We start from the raw sequence: 19,231 nt of genomic DNA, 5'->3' as shown, positions 1-19,231 counted from the left end.
ATACAAATTTAGGTTAGCCTTCCCCAATATAATCACGTAGGTTAGTAGGATTTTATTCCGCTTTATTCCCATATGAACTAATATTTTAAAAATCCCTTTGAATTAGAAACTAAGCAAAAGAGGAACAAAAAGAAATTCAGGCCAATGGAACAGCTGTTATATAACATGAAGTTATGAATTCTGTGGCTCAAGGCAGACCACCACCATGGCTGTTTTTAGAGAGCCAGTAAGATGAGCTGATTTAAGGAAAGTGAAACAGTGAAACAGATGTAATGACCACTTTCTTAGGCATCCATGTGTGGGTTTTACAAACTAGGACTGGAAAATTTAAAACTCCGAATCATTTGAAATGGAAATGCTTTCCACACTCCGTGCTGAAGAACATCAACAAAAACTTAGCACAGAGATAGGAGGTCTGTTTGCAGCTGTCGTGAAGGAGCTATGGGAAAGCCTGCTAGGAAATGGAAAGAAAAGAGATGAAAGTGTTTCAGGCTAACTGAAACCAAGCGATAATGATTTCCTGAAAAAAAGGAGCATGTACACTGTGACAAACCTGCAGGCAACCCTAGTTCTAAGGAAAGAAATCTCACAACGGTTATTAGGTACTGAGAGGTCCTCGTACAACTTTTGGTTAAGTAACTGAGTTTCTAATACAATTCCAAGAAATCAAGTAACTCAGATATATTTCAGGTGACAGGATCAATACCAATTATAGATTGGACATCATGGGGCTATACTTTCAGACAGTGATTCGTGTTAGTGATTCATTATGCGTGCAATAAGAATAAAATGAGGGGACTGTGGTGTAGTGGGTACCAGAGAAGCCAGTCAGCGTCAGAGACCTTGACCTTCCTGACTTCAACAGCTACAGGACTCCGGCTCTCCACCCCTGCATCTCGGTCCCTCACCGGCAGTGAACACGTGACTTGTTCCATCTACCTTATTGGTGTGGGGTGAGGTTCAAGTAAGGGGTGTGAAAGGCCACTGTGGCATGCAAGCGTTCTCAAATTATAAGGCCTTCTCCTAATTTCATGAAAGGTGCAGTGATGGAGCTAACCATAAGGTATCATGGACCATGGAAGGTATGGAGAGGCCGGGGACCTGCCGGCCTGACTGTCTTATAAGTATTTCAGAGACTGACCTAAAATCTGGCCTTTTCATTTTGTAATATAAAAATCTGCAGATTGACATGTTAGAAAAAAAAAGGTTGCAAAGAGTGATCCTTTTTCTAGATGATAAAAAAATGTCTTTAATAAAAGGAATCATCTCCCTAGACATAAAAAAGTACCTCTCTTAGAGCTGAAATCGCTTTATTAGGAGTGAATAAAATGTGCCCGAATGAATAAACAGATCAAGAATGCAGATTTACATGGCAACAAGTGATGCAGCAAGTTTTATACTGTCTGTTCGGTACTCGAGAGGAAAGACTCCCGGGGGTAAAACACTGTTTACATAATCTTTATAAATATCTCTTCTTTTTATACTTATCATACTTTGGTGTCATTATGTACAGCCGAGTGAAAAGATGAACTCCCACTCACCTCTGAAATGCAAGAAGCGCCTTTCTCTGTAGGACCTCCTGCATCCCTCGCAAAGAAGCTAAGAAAAGGGTTCGATTAGTCAGTGGCATGGGAGATCAGGGAGTTTCTGACAAATAGAAAACTCATCACCAAAACTAAACATTTGACTGGATTAAGAGCAACAAATTCTGGGAGCTTATGTGCCTAGTCCTGTCCCAGGCACTGTCGAGGATGGGAAACGAAGGCCGGGTCAGGCTGAGGCCCTTGTACTTGTTGGGCGTAACTGTGGAACCATGCCAAGGCGAGAGTGGGAGTTGGCTGGTCACTCTTGGTACCCCCAGGAATAGCAGCCTGTCTTCAAAAGACCAGCTGGGAACTCCAGAGAGGAAAACATTCTCAAGGGCAGGCATGTAATTCGCAGGTGAAGAATGGCTCTGCCAGAATGGAATAGAAGAGATTCAAGCACCAGTGGGTGGATTAGATGGCCTTCAGAGTTCCTTCTGGCACTGAGAGCCAAGGACACTAGCCTGATGCCATGGAAGGCCAGTTTAATTCACGGTGGCAATGGCTAGGACCTTTAATACCTTGATGTGAACACCAGGGACAGACAGGGCAAACCCAACACTGATACTGGAAAATCAGCTCAACACTTCCCCTGTAGACAGCATGTGAGAAATGCCACCTTAGAGTCTTGTAGAAACTAAAAAGGTACTTTTTACTGGGACAACAGAAAAAGTCCTAGAGGAACCTGTTTATGGCTGCACCTGGAGATGGTCCTTATCTGACAAATCCAACATGGCAGATCCCATCCTGACATTGCTGTGAGGATGGTGGAAGGCTGCCCAGAGCTGGATGTAGCTGTAAGCCATGACTAACTTAGAACAACAGTGAACGAGCCAGAGGCACCCAGAGAGCTGTCCCAAGTGAACCACGGATACAGATGAGACCTAGCAGGGTCACGTGACTATCCCCAAATTACAGGGCTAATTAGGTATAGAGGCTCAACTAAGAAGTTATACAGATAAATATATGGTATTAGATTTACCCTTCACTGAAAGCCTACTACAGTTAAAAAAATGTTCTGGGTATTGCCAGTATATCAAGTGTATATGAAAAATTAGCAAAAAAAATCCATGATTGAAAATCAGTTGATATGCAAAACTTCTCAAGGGTCTTTGATATTTTAGGGCAGAGGAAAGAAAGATTTGGGGTAACATGTAAAATAAACTATAGCAAAATTACAAAGAGGGCTTCCCTGGTGGCACAGTGGTTGAGAGTCCGCCTGTGGATGCAGGGGACGCGGGTTCGTGCCCCGGTCTGGAAAGATCCCACATGCCACGGAGAGGCTGGGCCCGTGAGCCATGGCCGCTGAGCCTGCACATCCCGAGCCTGTGCTCCGCAACGGGAGAGGCCACAACAGTGAGAGGCCCGTGTACCGCCAAAAAAAAAAAAAAAAAAAATTACAAAGAAAGCAAAAGAAAATGAGTACCATCAGTCAGGGTAGTGTTTTCTCTTATGGGGGCTTGTGATTGGGAGGGGCACGGAAAGGGCTCCCAGGTAGCTGGCAAGGTTCTATGTCCTAAGTAGGGTGGTGCTTATAAGAATATTTTCCCTTATACTAATTCACTGAGTTGGACAATCATTTCTGAGATTTGTTTTTGGTATTTGTGTTACATTTAACAACAAGATGTAAAAGGAATAATAGAAAGAGTTCAGAAAAATAATTTACCAATATACCCTTTCCGCAAACATATAATTGAAAACTCATTAAGTATAGAAAACATAATTAAGATTTTTTGTTTTTTAGCCGGAAGCCCATCCACCAAAACAGTAAATACATCCCAAACGTGTAATGTCACTGCATGTGCTATGAGCCGCTATACTACACATGTATGTATCTGTGAATTAAAATGTGCAAATGGGGACTTCCCCGGCGGTCCAGTGGTTAAGACACCGCACTCCCACTGCAGGGGGCATGGGCTCGATCCCTGGCTGGGGAACTAAGATCCCACGTGCTGCGTGGTGCGGCCAAAACATAAGTAAATAAAAAAGAGTTGTTTAAAAAAAAAAAAAAAGTGCAAATGGAGAAGGGGCAGGTACTGATAAATCAAGGGATGCTTTCTGGAGGAGGTGGGCCCTGAATGCTTCTACATTCCTAGCCTAAGATCCAACATCCCTCTGCATGCGGAGAGCTCAGGCCAAGCGCTGGGGCAGAGTTAGGCGAAGGCTGGGTGGGGTGAATTCTCTCTCAGGGCCCTGCTCACCTCACTCCTCAGGACAGACCCCTAGCTGCCAGCTGGGCGTCACCAGCACAGTGCACCTGTGAAGAGGGCCTGGGAGACAGGGCACAGGGCCTGCACTTCTTCCCTCCCATTCTCTGACCCGTCCAAGCAAAGAGGACGGCGGTGGCAGGTCCCCACAGGACGGCAAACGAGGAACCAGCCATGTGCCCTCCTGAGACAGGGGATAGGCCGGTCATGCGGTGCAGACTTGGCGGCTCCCCAGCTCCCGTGGGCGGGGACTTCGCTCACCGTCAGTGGCCTGCAGACTGTACGTAAGCCCCAGGGCCAAGTAGCCTTTGGCCTTGAACTCTGACGTTTTCTCTCCCGCATCAACGACGGTTTTGGCAAACTTCTCAGCCTCTTCCAACTGAAAAACCAGGTAAGTTAAAAACAACACCAACATCCTGCAGAATTTCTAACATGAGTTCCCGTAAGCATCTGCTGTCCTAAGCGATTTCTGATGAGTCACTGTGAAAATCACTCCCAGATCTTCCAGTTCGACTCTGGTGATTCTGTTTTCTTTATTTCAGCTTCTCAACAGTCCTCAGGATTCCCACCTCGCCTTTTTGCTTTAAACCTTTCCTTATTGCTTTTTTGCCCTCTTTTCCAAGGTCACTTTCATACTTGGTGGGGCTCTTTGTCATATCTGTTTTTCACTGATTGGCTCTGTAATTAGATTGTGCTAGGTATTCAGAAGTTTTATATATATATATGTATGTATAATTTGTAAAGAATAAAGTTATTGAAATATTTTGTGCTTGGGTCTTTCCTTTTTTGCATGACATAAAGAATCTTTTAGGCTTGGATTCTCTTTCCCACAAGCTGTTAGAAATTTCAAAACTCCATCTATTTATTTTACAATATACCGCACACAGACCTTGCCCTGGCAGATTCCAAAGGGAAAAATGTGCACCTGTAAACTACACCCACAATAAGACCTTTTGCACAACTCACTAGAGGCAAAAATAATAAGATTTGCTCCTGCGGGGTATGGTAAGTGTTGATGTTTTTGAAGCTGGGTGATAGTACATGGATGATAGTTGATGATACTCTTTACTTTTGTGGTATTTGGAAATTTTAATGATAAAAATGTAAAAAAAAAATACAGAAAAGATTTGTTATTCTCATCTTGTAAAAAGGAGTCAGGTTTATGTTAGGTGTTATGGTGATGAACGATGCCATCGCTGGAAGGAATGTGGCAGAGTCACAGCTGGAAGCTGGCATTCTCAAAACCGAAAGATTCGGTCCACAGCTCCGGCCACTCTCGGAGCCCGCCTGCATGTCCCCTCACTTGCCACAGCAAAGTGTTAAAACCTGCACGGACCACACAACACCTTCACGGCTGTGTTTCAGGTGAGAGCCACATTTCAAAATGTGTTTTTTCTTCCACACCTTCCCAAGAAAAATTTGACCAAAGTAGGACACTTTCTCCACAATGTTTACTTTCGCCCTGCTGGGTGAGAATAAATGGAAAAAAACAAGCAGCAAGGACCATAATGGTAAAAAACCTTAGCCAGGTGCCTCAGTCTTTTGGGCAACTTCTTCTTATCACTAACCTTGACATGAAGTTAGAGAAAGACATGAAAACTCCATCGTATGTGGCGAGCAACTGAGTTTTCTAGTTTCTGCTCAAACAGTACATTTTTGAGGTACTACCATTGTTACAGGTCAGGCTCTTCTCAGATTCAAAGCTGAACGAGAACATTTGAAGCAGAAAGCCTCTGTGCAGGAAGAGGAATGAAGGGAGTTGGGTTTAAAGATGAGCTAAAGTAGAGGTTGACTCTTGGCTTTACAGAGAAGCTCAGGCTCTCCTACGAGGGAATCACTGAGTGGCATAGACTTTTTCAGTCCCATGTGACTTACATACAGGATGCATCTGAGTCGGAATTGCAATGCCAGCTTACCATTTCTACTTTTGAAGCACATTCCCATGGAAAAGGAAAACCTGGAGTTGGACTGATTCCCCGAAGTCCTTGGGGTGGGGTTGAGGCCTGAGGAGGGCTGTAGCCGGGGCCAGAAGCCCGGGGCTCTGAAGGGCCTTGCTTTTGTGTAGCTGATGAACTGCTACTATTTCCTCTCTGCCTAGGAATCAAAAGGGTGGCAGCCCCTGCACCCTGCGGAGGGCCCCAGCCCCACTCACCCAGTGAAGGGAGCCCATGCACAGCTTTGCGGCCAGGAGCGGGATGGTGGCGTCGTCCGGCTTCAGGCGGATGCACTCTTTCAGCACCTTCACCGCGCGGGCAGACTTGGCAAAAGGAGATCATTTCTGTGAAACTCAAAATTTTTGACAGAACCAAACACTAAAGCCTTCCCAGTGGGGTTTCTGGTTAGGATACCCTCTTAATGGGGTTTTCCAACTTTCACCCAATGAAGCAAGGGCCTGGGGATGGTGACAACCTGAGCTTGGAACTTTTGGGGGGACTGGGGAGTAAACTGCGGTTAAAACAAGTGAAAACGCTGCCCCGGAATCCGCCTGCTTTTATTCCCTGCTTGTGTAGCCATTGTAAAAGTAAGGAAAAAAAATAAAGACAGTGGAGGTTTACATTATTATAAAAAAGAAACTATCTAATTGAAAGCATACCATTCAGAATTGAAAGCATACCACTCCACTTTGCCCAAATAATCTTGTGTCTCAGACTTTACAATTCACGAAAGGGCCCAAATTAGCAAGAATAACAGTGGCTATTATCTTTATTGAGTGTGTTTGTTTTGGGGGGTCCTATGCCAAACACCTTGTGGGTATCATCTCAGTATCTGATGACAATTCTATGAAGTTGGTACCATTTCTCCATGAGACGGAAGAGGAAGCTGAGACGCTAAGTGACCTCAGTGGGTCACACGGCTTCGAGGGCAGTGCCAGGCCTCTCTCTCCACAGCCCTTGCTTTCAACCAATACCGTACACTGCCTCATGTCACATCTTGCTAAAGGTAATGAGCAGATTTCCCCTGCCAGGAATCGTTTACACTTTCAAATGAGTGAACGGGGTCAGTGTGAAGAACTGACCTTAGTTGAAGCCACAGCTTCAGATAAATAAAGTTACAATGACTAGAAAAAGGCAAGAATTTCAAAATTTTCTTCTCATTGATGGGTCCATGTTGGCCCCCAAATAATTAACTTCGATTGCTCATTTATAAATGACCACAGGACCGTTTCAAATAGCTGGTGCAGACATCTACCAGGCATCACGTCATCCCACGAAATTCAAGTTAACCATCAACACGGAGGACTGCATGTCACGAAGGGAGACTCACTTTTCCAGCAGCCATGAGGGACAGAGCAAACTGGTACCAGAGGTGGAACTCCTCAAAGGCAAACTTCATGGCTCTTTCTAAGCACTGGTTTGGAAAGAAGAACAAATGCAGACAGGTAAGAGTTGCCGGGGTCGCAGCTGGACAGGTGTGAGCACGCGTCTGTGCACACTAAGAGAAGTCCTACCAAATCCGCTTCCCTGGAGTGCTTAAAGTGCCCTCCTCCTCCTCCACCGAACCCCTACCGAGGAGCCCCCCGAGGCGGCCCACTGGGCCAGAAGCGGGGGACAATCCACGGTTGACTACAACACAACCCTTGATCCCAAGTAGCTTTTCATCCAATACAGGCAAAGAGGCAGGTACACGAACTACTCAAATACAAGGTCCCAACTGACAAGCGCCCCAAGAGGAGGAAACAGAAAGTACTGTGGGAAAGTGGTCACGGGAATCAGGAACGGCGTCCTGGAAGCCTGGTACTTGAGCCAGTTTTGTTGGATGAGAAGGGAGAAAACACAGCTAGGATTTGGAAACGGTGCTCCGGGAAGAGGGGGACAAACAAAGAGGTGGAGGCACGAAAGAGTATATGCTTCGACGTGCCAATGACAAGTGGTCCAGTACAAACCCAGCTGAGGGCACGGGGGCCAGAAGGCAGGCGCGGCTGGGGCCACGTCACTGAGGGTCTGACATGGCGGCTCCTTGTCTGAGTTGTTCCATCTCCCTCTCCCTCCCCAGCTTTGGTTCTCCCTCTTCTGTGCTCCCAGAGTTCATACCTGTGTTAACGTGATATCTTCACCCGCCCCAGCCCAGCCCAGCCCAGCCCAGCCCAGTCCCACTCTGAGAATCTACCCAGGGCAGAGATCCTGTCTTCTCTGTCTCCTCAGTGCCCGCCCAAGGCGGGAGATCTACAGATGCAGGTCACTCAGTCCGTGAGGAGCCTCTGGTTCCTGCACAGAGTGACACGACCACGTCAGAACCTAAGGAAGATCATGGGATGGGGGGGGTGGATGAAGGCCAGGAATAAGGTGGATAGAATGGTCCAGGGACTTCAGAAACAAGGACAGAAGCAAGAAATGTGTCTGAATTAGGATCAGCAAGGAAGGGCCACCCAAGGAAGGAGCAGGTGGCTGGTGAGATGTAGGGAGTGAAGGGGGCCCCCAGAGTCTCTGGCCTGCATACCCAGGAGCATACCCATGGCACGGGAGGTCTGTGTATGCAGGTGTGTGTGTGTGTGTGTGTGTGTGTGTGTGTGTGTGTTTATTAGAGAGAACGACAGAGAAAGAGCCAGAGAGAAAGAGAGACTGGGGAGGCAACCTGAGGGGAACAAGCAGGCAGAGAAGAAAGTGCAGAGATGAATTAGAAAGCCAAGCCCCTGAAACAACGGGCCTCTCATGTGAGGCCTTCTCCCAAGGAGGTTTTTAAATGGACAGAAAAGCCTTAAACAACAACAAAAGCTTCACCCTGAGAGGGCAGAGAGCTCCCATCAGGGTCACCGCAGAGACTGGTGTGGACATGCAGTGGCACCTACGGCACCGTGTGGCCACTTTTCTCCAGCGATGCTCCACGCAGCCCGGGGGCAGAGGAGAAGGACAGGTGGGCCGCTCAGGATTAATGGGTGCACAGGAGGGAGGAGCAGGGGGCTGGGGCCGAGAGACAAGGGCGCCACAGAGAAGGTGACACGGAAGGTCACGATAGAGGTAAAGTGAAGGGGTGAGAGGAGAGGAAAGAGTTCCAGAATTTTAAATGGTCTTCACAGAGAAAGTCACAGTAAATATTATGCTGGCTGGTTTACTGTGAAAACCTGCCCTAAAAAATATATATTAAAAAGCAAAGTATAAGCAGTTAATAAGCCCATAATGATGGTGGAGGATGTAAAATGGACACCTGTTCCCTTATTTCGATCACACTGGAAACACACTTAGTCAAAAACTCGGGGGTGGACATGTGACTCCATCCTAGACCAGGATGTTGGCAGAAGTTAAGGGGAGGGCATCTGCAGTTGGCATACACTTTGCCCTCAGCCCTGGTCCTTCTTCTGCCCGGGACACAGGCTCAATACTGGAGGTGGGGCAGCCAGGAAGTGAGAAGCGTGAGGACAAAATGCTACTCTCCAGAATGACTGAGCAGAAAGAGAGAAGGCGCCAGGCCTCTGATATCGTGAGATGTTGCAGCTGCCTCTCATCGGACTTCCTGCCATGGGGAAAAAATAAACTCATATTTGGTTAAGGCCCTCCCTATATGCTGGTTTTTGTTAATTACTTCTGGATATACCTCTCACGAATAAAAACACTGAATAGCAGAGCAGGGACCTGACTCTGTCCCCAGAGCCCTCTTAACCTGCTCTGCTACACAGATGAGCAACAAGAAAGCATTGCTGTGCCTTTAAGAAGCACAGTGGGTGTAAAAAGAGGAAAGCAGCTTGCGGAGAAGATCAAGTGGGCAAGATGGGGTGGTGCGGGAAGACTTAACCCAGGTGTGGGGTGGCATGGGCTGGGAACACATGGGGGAGGACAGGTACTAAGGAGAGAACGCCAAGCAGCGAAAAGCCAGCAGTGCTTGGAAACTGATTTAGGGAAGGGGGATGAGGGATGAGGAAGAAGGAAACAAGAATGATATCACATTGGTGGAATTCGGCAAAGGAGTCAGTAATGTGGAGAGAAGTAGGTAGATGATGATCAAAAATGAGGCTTGTTCTACAGCTCCACTCAACTGATTCATTGCAATATAACACTAAGCACTTAAATATGTGCACAGAGACATTTAAAGGTGTAAGTGCTTTTCTGCCTCCTTTGGTGAAGAAGAATGATAAATATCAACTTCTTTCCTGATAAACAAAAGGAGCTCACAGCTGAAAACAGCCTGTTCTGAGTCAAAAAGCTAGAGCCTATAAATAAGTGCATCCTTATTTTCTTTTGTGGCAAAGGCTAACGTACTCATTATCCTCAGTGAGAGACGTTCATGGAAGCCCAATGGGTATAGAGCTCCATTCCAGGTGCTCCAGGGAAATACCAGCCCTCCTAAAGAGTAGACTCAGAATCGTGGGGCTACCAGGGAACTTGGGAAGCATCTAGTCGAAGTCTCTCAACAGAAGGGACATTTGTCATTTTTGCTGCCTGTCACCTCAAAACTCTTCGGTTTATTTTCAGGCAGGGGTTGGGGTAAGGACACCCTAGACAAAAGGGGAACAGACTCTGCTTTCCAGGTGCCAAACCTAAGGGTGAATGAAGGAGGGAAGCAACTGGAGTGTGTCACGTGACCTGAGCCTGGCCACTGAGATGCTCCTGCCAGCGAGCTGCATCCAGAGGTCTGAGCAGGGGGACTGGCTGTTGGAAGTTGTTTTCCGTGGCCAGGCCCGGGGGCCACGGTAGCAGCTGGGTTGGTGGAGGCCCTCCAGAGTTAACAGTATCCTCCCAAACTGGGGCAGGGGGCTTGCCTCCTTCATTTCTGCTCTCCCCTGTTCTTTAGACTTTTGTGGATCCTGTGTGCTAAACAATATGCATTGGTAGATGCATGACTCTTCTGCCTGAATTAACAAGTCAGGTCTGTTACCTACAGCCAAGGCTCTGAAGGTGCACCCAATCAAATGCTTCAGGCCCCTCTGATAGCACCCCCTACCACCCAGCCCCCAACAAGTAGCTGTATTACTTCTGCCTGAGAACCTTCCAGAATAGGGAATTCATGACATGTACAGCGGCTAGAAATAAAGAATCACCGCAGATTAAGTGTGTGAATTGGGGCAAGCCAATTAACTTCTCTATACCCACATTCCTCACTGTAAAATGAGAAATATAATAGTAATTAATGTAGAGAGTCATCAGGAAGATTAAATTAGTTAATACATAATAAGCAACAGGAACAGTACTTCAGATACAGGCTAGTAGGTGCTAAAAAAAAGGTTAGCTATTACCTAAAATTAACATTCTTATATTAAGAGAGAAAATGTAACATGGCATCTATCACTTTACCCAAATTTAATATAGGAAAATTCAAACGTATAATACATCATATCAGAAATAGTTACTTACTTTACAAAATGTTGCCTCATTTTAGAAAAGGATTCAATCTGAGACCCTTGAAAATAATGTACAACTTTATGGAACCAAACTGTTAGAATACACATTTATTATTTCCTTAATAAGTGGTATGGACTAAAAGTTTGTGTCTCCCCCCAAAAATTCTTATGTTGAAACCTAATCCCCAATATGGCCCTGTTAGGAGGCAGGGCCTTTGGGGTTGATTGGGTCACGAGGGCGGAGCCACAGAGAGATCCCTTGTCCCTTCCACTGGGTGAACAGCAGCAGTCTGCAACCAGAAAGCAGGCCTTCACCAGACATCAAACCTGCCAGTCACGATCTTGGACTTCCCAGCCTCCAGAACTGTGAGAAATAAACGTTTGTTGTGTACAAGCCACGCAGTCTGTGGTATTTTGTTACAACAGCCCAGACTCGCTGAGACAACAAGCTCTTTGCTAACACTGCAGCCAGGTGCTCTTCTAATTGCTTTACAAGAACTGCCTCGTTCGCTGGTCCTAATGGCCCAACAAGGTCCAAGCAGGTACTGTTACATTTACAGAGGAGGGAAATGGAGCACAACTCTGCCCTGTGACCATGCAGGGTCTCAGAGAGGTGTGGCAGATCCAGGATGTGCACCGAGGCGGCCTGGTTCCAGAGCTGGATCGCTTATCCATAGCACTCCACCGCCTCTGAGACGTTGATTACAGATAAGCCACTCAACTGACTGGGCCCACCCGTACTGCATAAAGCAAAGTATAGCTAAATAAGAGCCTCCTAAAAATGCCACACGTTCCCTGAAATATTTCCGAGATTCAACAATATATTTTACCGCTGAGGGGCCCTCGCTCCTGTGTCCTCTTGGGGATCCCTGAAGCCCTGAGGACTGAGGCCTTTCCAGCTTGCAGAATTTTCAGGAAACTTCACAGGTCCCAGAGATGTCCACCAGCACCGCAGTGGCCCATCTCCAAGGTGCACGATTTGACAAAGATGTACACAGGCCACGGTTTCCTCTACACTGCAGATCTTTCACAGGCTCCTCCCAGATCGGACCCCATTCTCATAACTATAACTATCCACATCCCATTATAAGCCATCGGGGTGTCATAAAGAGAGTTAGGAAATGCAAACCAACAATTACAAATTAACCCTTCACCCCAATTCAAAAGTATTTGCGCTCCGGCCTCAGAACCGATGGCTCTGTCTTCCTGTGGGCTCTTGGCATCCTCTATACAATGACGGCAGCTGGCTCTGAAAAAGTGCCCAGACAGCTCCAGATGCTCCTGGAATCCTGATGCCAAGCGTACTGCTAGGCTATGTAACATTGTCCTCCCCTATGTTCCTGTAAACACTGAGATTATATAAATCTCTAAGCACTCAGCTCGACATACCTCAATCACAAAGGAAGCGCTCTTCCAAAGAATGCATCTAAGACCAAAGGGAACTTGGCATGTCACTGGAGCATCTGCTATCCACAGCCTCTGTCCCTTAGACTAGGTCTTTGCTCAGCCCAGTTGTTTGGCTATCCCTTTTAAGCACCTTAAACACACATGTATGTGACAGAGTAAAAATTTCCAGATTTTTTTCCTTCTTAAAAATTTGTATTATCACTATTCCTGTCCCCTGTGAGTTAATTGCCTTTGATATAAATAAGAAGTTTGGTGGTAAAAATTTTTTATTATTGAAAACTTTCAAACACAGACAAAGATAGGGGAGATAGCATAATAAATCCCCATGTACCCTTCACCCTATTTCAACTACCAACTCAATTCTCAACCCTGTTTCATTTATATCCCTACCCATTTCTCCCCAACATATTATTGTGATGCAGATCACAGATAGCATAACATCTTGTCCATAAATTTAAAAATTCCAGTTTTAATGAAGTAGGGAGCCTGGGAACAGAATATATGCTATAAAGTGAGATAATTCACATTTCAATAACGGTTCCAGTCTAAAAGAGGTACTAATGAAAATGGAAGAAGATGTAGGTGTTGCAGGATGGAGACAGACGGGAGTGGGGTGCATATAAGAGGCGGTTTCGGTCCCCCAGACCCAGCCTGGCTGGTGGCTGGAGAGGAAGAGCAGAGGCGGCTTGAGGCTGAGAGGAGAGCAGCGCGTGCTGACGGCAGCGGCTCTAAGGCCAGACTGCCTAAGCTTAATGCAAATGCCTCACTCACCAGACAGAGGGATGTTATAGGGTTAAAGGAAGTAATACATGCAAAATGCTCAGAAGAGTGTCTGGCACAGAGTGAATGCAATGAACATGCTTCTGCTGATGCCGCTTTCATGAGACAAAGAAGTAGTGGATGCTGCTGCAGGGCTAGATCTGCAGGGAGGAGCCCTGGGAACGGGGCTGGGGTGCCAGTGGAGGGTGGAGGGAGAGAGGAAGGGAGCCCCTAAGTGGAAAGGGGGAGATGAGAGCTGGCCCTTTTCCACTTCCAATGTCCAGCGGAGAGGCGGCAGTGTGGCCCTGGAGAGAGGGACATGGACTCCAATTCAGATCTGCAGACGCCTGAGTCACCCGCACAAAACAGCAGGTGACATCTCCAAATCATCTCCCTTGCAAGAAAAGAAGATGGATTTGGCAACAGTATTATCTCTACCAGGAAAGACAGGCCCATTTGCTGTAATCAGACTCACTGCCACCTCTCTCTAAATCCCAGATAACATTCATTTAGTACCAAGAATATTTGGTAGGACAATAATTAGACTCTAACTGGCATCCTAATCATTTGAGTGGTAGTCAAAATGGCACTTCCAAAAATGTTCTTTCCTTTTGGTAGCAAGAGCTCATCCTTTCCAGTCTCCTATTTTGGCTTTTCATAAACCAGCCATCTCTGAGGGGGCCTCAGGGATGAGAAGTTCTTCTGGCAGAAGAAAAGGATTTAGCAATTACCTTCCTAGTATGCAAAGCCCAATTACACGAACTGGGTGCATGGCAGTGACAGCTGTACAATAATACCACAAGCAAGGAAAAGCCAACATCTATATTTGGAATTCAATGGTGAGATTCAAAAACCCATGGGGGAGGGGGGCAGGAATAAAATAATCAGATACCCCTCAAATTGAGCCTGGAGGGGAAGTATAAAATTTATCACTATTAAAATAGAACAAACAACATAGAGAATTGTCTTCATTATTCACCTTTGTGGACAGGCTGGCCATATCCTACAAGTTCTCATAACCTAAATCCTTCAGTTGACTAGGAAGGTTTTCTGTTCTACATCGTATATACTTAATGAGTCAATTAATAAATGTAATTCCTGGCAGGTGTGTGACAATTTTAAAAAATTTAACATGGTATATGAATAATATTTCATTTGCTTACTTTAGCAATGAAAAACTATCTAAGCAATGAAAAGCTATCTAAGCAATTTAGACATTTTGGACCACTATCTTAGACACACAGATTGATATAATCAGAGAGCGTGTTGACCTTCAAGATTATCTCATCCCATTCTTACTTTGCTAAGGACATGGAAACTAAGACCCAGAGAGAGGAGATAGGACCAGCCCAGGGTCACACGGTGGCAGCCTTGAAATTCGAAGCCAGGTCTCATGATGCTCAGGCCAGAGCCCTTATTTCTAAATTAACTGCATATAAAAGTACAAATTAAAGTGGAGTTCGAGAGATCTACTCTACCAGGAGTCTGGGGCCAGGGAAAGCTTCGAAAAGTCAGGCTGATGGGACCCTCAGCTACAAATAAAAGTGCTCCTGCCCAGTTTTGAGAAAACATAGACGACACCCATCAAGGCTTGCTCAAGTTTTCTCCCCTTAAACTGGAAATAAAACAGAGCAAACCCCACATCCGTGCCCCCACTTCCTGTTTCTCTTTATGCCCTGAAACAGCGATATGACTCCAAGCAGAGGAGTGTCAAACCTTTATTACTTGGGCAGATGCTTAAATTAGAGGCCACCGCTGCCTCTGGCCATGGTGGGAGGAGTAGAGAGTGGGTTGTTTTTCAAAGGTCACAGACTTTATTACAGAGCGTGAACGCTGGACGCCACCCTCCGGCACACTCTCCCTTCGAGGATGTGAAGCAACTGGATCAAGTTTGCACAGTGAGTAAAGGGTCGCCAGGTTTCTACTCAAATACCGTTCTACCCGCTCTTTTGCTGATGTAGCCCTTTGTTATTCTTACAAAATGAATCCCTAAATTCAGGAAATGGACCTTTCATTCCTCTCCCTCCTCCCTGCCCAACTGCCCTCATCCTTTGGTCTTTGTTTTCAGTCCTTCTCCCCTGGCTCTGGGCACCAGGGACTTCAACCATGGTGGCCCCTTGACACACACACGATGTAGGGAGGGAAGTAAGGTGTCCCAGGTGCTCCCCAGAGGTGTGTTTTACGCAAAGTGGGTGTTCAACGAATGCTTGAATATAGGTCGAATGTTAGGACCCATTCTTCTGGATGTCCTTTAAGGGGGGCCACAGACAAACCTTCATGACCTTGGATTTGGCAATGGATTCTTAGATATGACACCAAAAGCATGAGCAACAAAAGAAAAACATCAGTACACTAGACTTCAGAACTAAAAACCTGTGTGCATCAGAGGACATCATCAAGAAAGTGAAAAGACAACCTACAGAATGGGAAAAAGTGTTTGCAAATCATGTATCTGTTAAGGTTTTTATCCACATTAAATAAAGAACTCCTATAACTCAACAACAAAAAGACAAACAGCCCAATGTAAAAATGGGCAAAGGGGACTTCCCTGGTGGTGCAGTGGTTAAGAATCCTCCTGCCAACGCAGGAGACATGGGTTCGATTCCTGGTCCGGGAAGATCCCACATGCCGCAGAGCAACTAAGCTCAGGCGCCACAACTACTGAGCCTGCGGCTAGAGCCCACGGGCCACAACTACTGAAGCCCAGGCGCCTAGAGTCCGTGCTCTGCAACAAGAGAAGCCACCACAATGAGAAGCCCGTGTACCACAACGAAGAGTAGCCCCCGCTCGACGCAACTACAGAAAGCCCGCACGCAGCAACGAAGACCCAAAGCAGCCAAAAGTAGATAAATAAAAAAATAATTTTTTTAAAAAATGGGCAAAGGTCTTGAACAGACATTTGTCCCAACAAGATACGCAAATGATGAATATGCACGTGAAAAGATGTTCAACATCATGAGTCAACAGGCGAACTGACAATGAGATACCATTTCACACCTACTAGAATGGCTATAATACAACAACAACAGCAAAAAAACAAAAAGAAAAAATAAAAGCGTGGGTGAGAATGTGGAGAAACTGGAACACTTGTGCCTTGCTGCTTGGAACATACAATGGTGCAGCTGCCGTGAAAAACAGTTTGGTAGTTCTTCAGAAAGTTAAACATAGAATTACCATGTGACCTGGCAATTTTACTCTTGGACACATACCCAAAAGAACTGCAAACAGGAGCTCAGATACGTGTACACCTGTGTCCATCACAGCATTATTCACAATAGCCAAAAGGTGAAAACAATCCACACGTCCATCAACAGATGAATGAATAAACAAAATGTGGCCTATACACACAATGGAATATTATTCAGCTATAAAAAGGAATGCAGTTCTGATACATGCTATCAGATATATCATTACAACATAGCTGAACCTTGAAAACATTAGGCTAAGTGAAATCAGCCAGAAACAAAAAACTAGTATTGCATGATTCCATTTGTATAGTGTACCCAGAACAGGCAAATTCATAGACACAAAAAGTAGCTTAGAGGTTACCAGGTTATCGGGGTTGTGGGAATGGGGAGTATTGCTTAATAGGTACGGAGTTTCTGTTTGGGGTGATGGAAAAGTTTGGAAACAGACATAATGGTTACGCAACATTGTGAATCCAATTAATGCCACTGAATTGTATATTTTAAAATGGTTAATATGGCATTTTTTAAGTTGAAAAATGTTTTCCCTTGAGGGCCGTAAGAAGAGAACAATGATGCTTAATTCAAAAAACACACCCATAGGGGCTTCCCTGGTGGCGCAGTGGTTGAGAGTCCACCTGCCGACGCAGCAGACACGGGTTCGTGCCCCGGTCCGGGAAGATCCCACATGCCGCGGAGCGGCTGGGCCCACGAGCCATGGTCGCTGAGCCTGCGCGTCCGGAGGCTGTGCTCCGCAACGGGAGAGGCCACAACGGTGAGAGGCCCGCGTACCGCAAAACAAAACAAAACATACCCATAATGGTGGGAATATAGATACCTGTGGCCATGTCAGTGGCTGAGACTCTTCAGGGCAGGCCTGTTGTTCAAAAATGATGTAGTTGATCCCTACTGGGCTGACCCCCAAAGCTGGACTGGAGTTGGGATCTGCCTCAGTCAGTGCTCTGCCCCAAGCAGGGCCCACCTCTTCCTCTGCTATTTCCCAAGTAAATGACCTTTAACCTTTGGGCCTACCTGGGGAAGATACACTCATTGCACATCCAGGGACAGTTTACCCCCAAACCAAAGAAAAGCAGGATGAGAATGTACATTGGTTTTGAAGCACGGGTTTATTCAGCAAGTTTTTATTGTGCATCTATCACAAACCAAACGCTCTGCCTTGATTTCTCAGAAGTCTGCGGCTCCATCTGCATCAGGCCACCCTGATGCCTTCTAGGGACCCTGGCATGTAGGTCAAGGCTGGATTTCTGCAGAGTGAGTGGGGCTGCATGAAATACCAAATGTTAATGTAAACTAACAAAGGATAGGCAGGTTAAGCAGATGTAGTTAGACGTTCAAGTGTTTTCTACAAGGCTCCCTGATTAAATAAGTGTTTGGGGTAGGGATGTGTAGACGCCCCTTTGGTACAAGCACTAGCCAGACAGTTCTACCCACAGAACTATAAAGTTGTTGAGATTTACCATCAACAAATGAATACGAATTCAACAGGAAAGATAAAAATACCATTTCTGTCTTTAAAGCTGCCATGTCTATGTAGAGGGGATACACACACCCTTCAAAAAGGACCCCAAAACATTCTGTCAAAATGGAGCCATTAATAGTCAAATTCAAGAAACAATTCCTTAGCAGCTTGGGTTCATTCTAAAAAACAGAGAAAGCGGTGCTTGTTGCTTTACTTTTAATAGCGCAGGTTGCCATGCCAACTAGTGCTACTGTTTAAAAAGGGGGAGAAAAAGAAGTGTTCCTTCCTACACAAACCTTTCAGCAGGGCTTCATATCAGTCTTTAAAAACATGAAAACTCCTAGCACTGGAGATACAGTAACCATTGCGCTTATATTTAAACCTGTCAGGATGAGGATGTGATGCTCCTTTGGTTTGAATTCCCTTTGCACACAGCGCTCCTTGTCCAGGATCCTGCTGAATGGCGCCCCGAGAGAAAGGCACCGTGTGGGCACACAAGGAAGCAGCCCATCTTGAGATGCGCGGGGAGCCTTCCATCTTGAACCACAGAGACAGAGAGGAGAGGTTTTTTTTTTTTTTGCAAAGTGGCTCTGCTCCCCGCATAAGCACCGTTCTTAAAGGGCGGAGTCTGCACATTGCTTACGACACACACAAAGGTGTCGTGACAGGAGGGGCTATGAGAAGATGGACTGGGGGCCACCCGCCCTGTCCCTGCTGGTGTGGGAGCGCCTGGGCCCGCACCAGCTGCGTCCTGATGCAGAAGTGTTGACGCTGTGTGGGGACAGGAGAAGGGGGGAAGGTATGAGGACAGGGTGAGGAGGAGGCGAGACCTCTTCTCTCACAGCAGCCTGGTGGAGGTGAACTCTGCTGTTCATGAAAGATTCCACCCAGAAGAAAGGAAGATTCCTGCAGCGGCACAGAGGCAAAGAGAATCTGCTCGCAGAGCAGCTGAAGGGTGATGTGCCAGACACGTCAGGGCCTGGCGACCTGGCTCCACGCTTTCCACCCAATATCCTCGCCTCTTCTCCTCCCTCCATGAGAGCGAGGCCTCATGTCCCTGCACCTCCGTGACCTTGATAATGAGGGGGTTCCTCTGCTCTTAGACTTAATTCCTGTCAGGCCCGGAAGAGCCAATTCACACATCGGCTGTTTGTCATTCTCCCTGGCACCTCCAACCTGCCAGCTCTGCTGCACCTGGCCCAGTCCCTTCACCTGCAATTAATGTGCCTTGCACTATCTAGTCTTCTCTAACCGGTTACCTTTCCATGTGTTGCTTTCTGATTTCCCTATCTAGACTGGAAGTTTCGGGAAGACAAGATACTGTTTTTGTATACTTAGTT

The 19,231-nt window shown here is 46.3% G+C and overlaps 1 protein-coding gene across 9 annotated transcripts in view; it reads right to left on the bottom strand.

The window, feature by feature from the left end:
* TTC7B (tetratricopeptide repeat domain 7B) overlaps positions 1-19,231 on the bottom strand; it is a 241,385-nt gene that overhangs the window by 94,066 nt on the left and 128,088 nt on the right. For all 9 annotated transcript variants that reach the window (XM_059055632.2, XM_059055627.2, XM_067027900.1 and 6 more), the window contains 4 exons: positions 7,055-7,138; positions 5,943-6,047; positions 4,052-4,169; positions 1,542-1,599 (listed from right to left, as the gene is read on the bottom strand). In XM_059055632.2, the coding sequence (XP_058911615.1) occupies positions 1,542-1,599; positions 4,052-4,169; positions 5,943-6,047; positions 7,055-7,138 (365 nt within the window). The remainder of the gene's footprint in view (positions 1-1,541; positions 1,600-4,051; positions 4,170-5,942; positions 6,048-7,054; positions 7,139-19,231) is intronic.

Source organism: Kogia breviceps, chromosome 3 (assembly GCF_026419965.1).
Source record: "Kogia breviceps isolate mKogBre1 chromosome 3, mKogBre1 haplotype 1, whole genome shotgun sequence".
In the NCBI taxonomy this organism is placed as follows: Eukaryota; Metazoa; Chordata; class Mammalia; order Artiodactyla; family Physeteridae; genus Kogia; species Kogia breviceps.
Note: the sequence above shows the minus strand (reverse complement) of the source record. Positions and strands in the feature narration are given on the sequence as shown.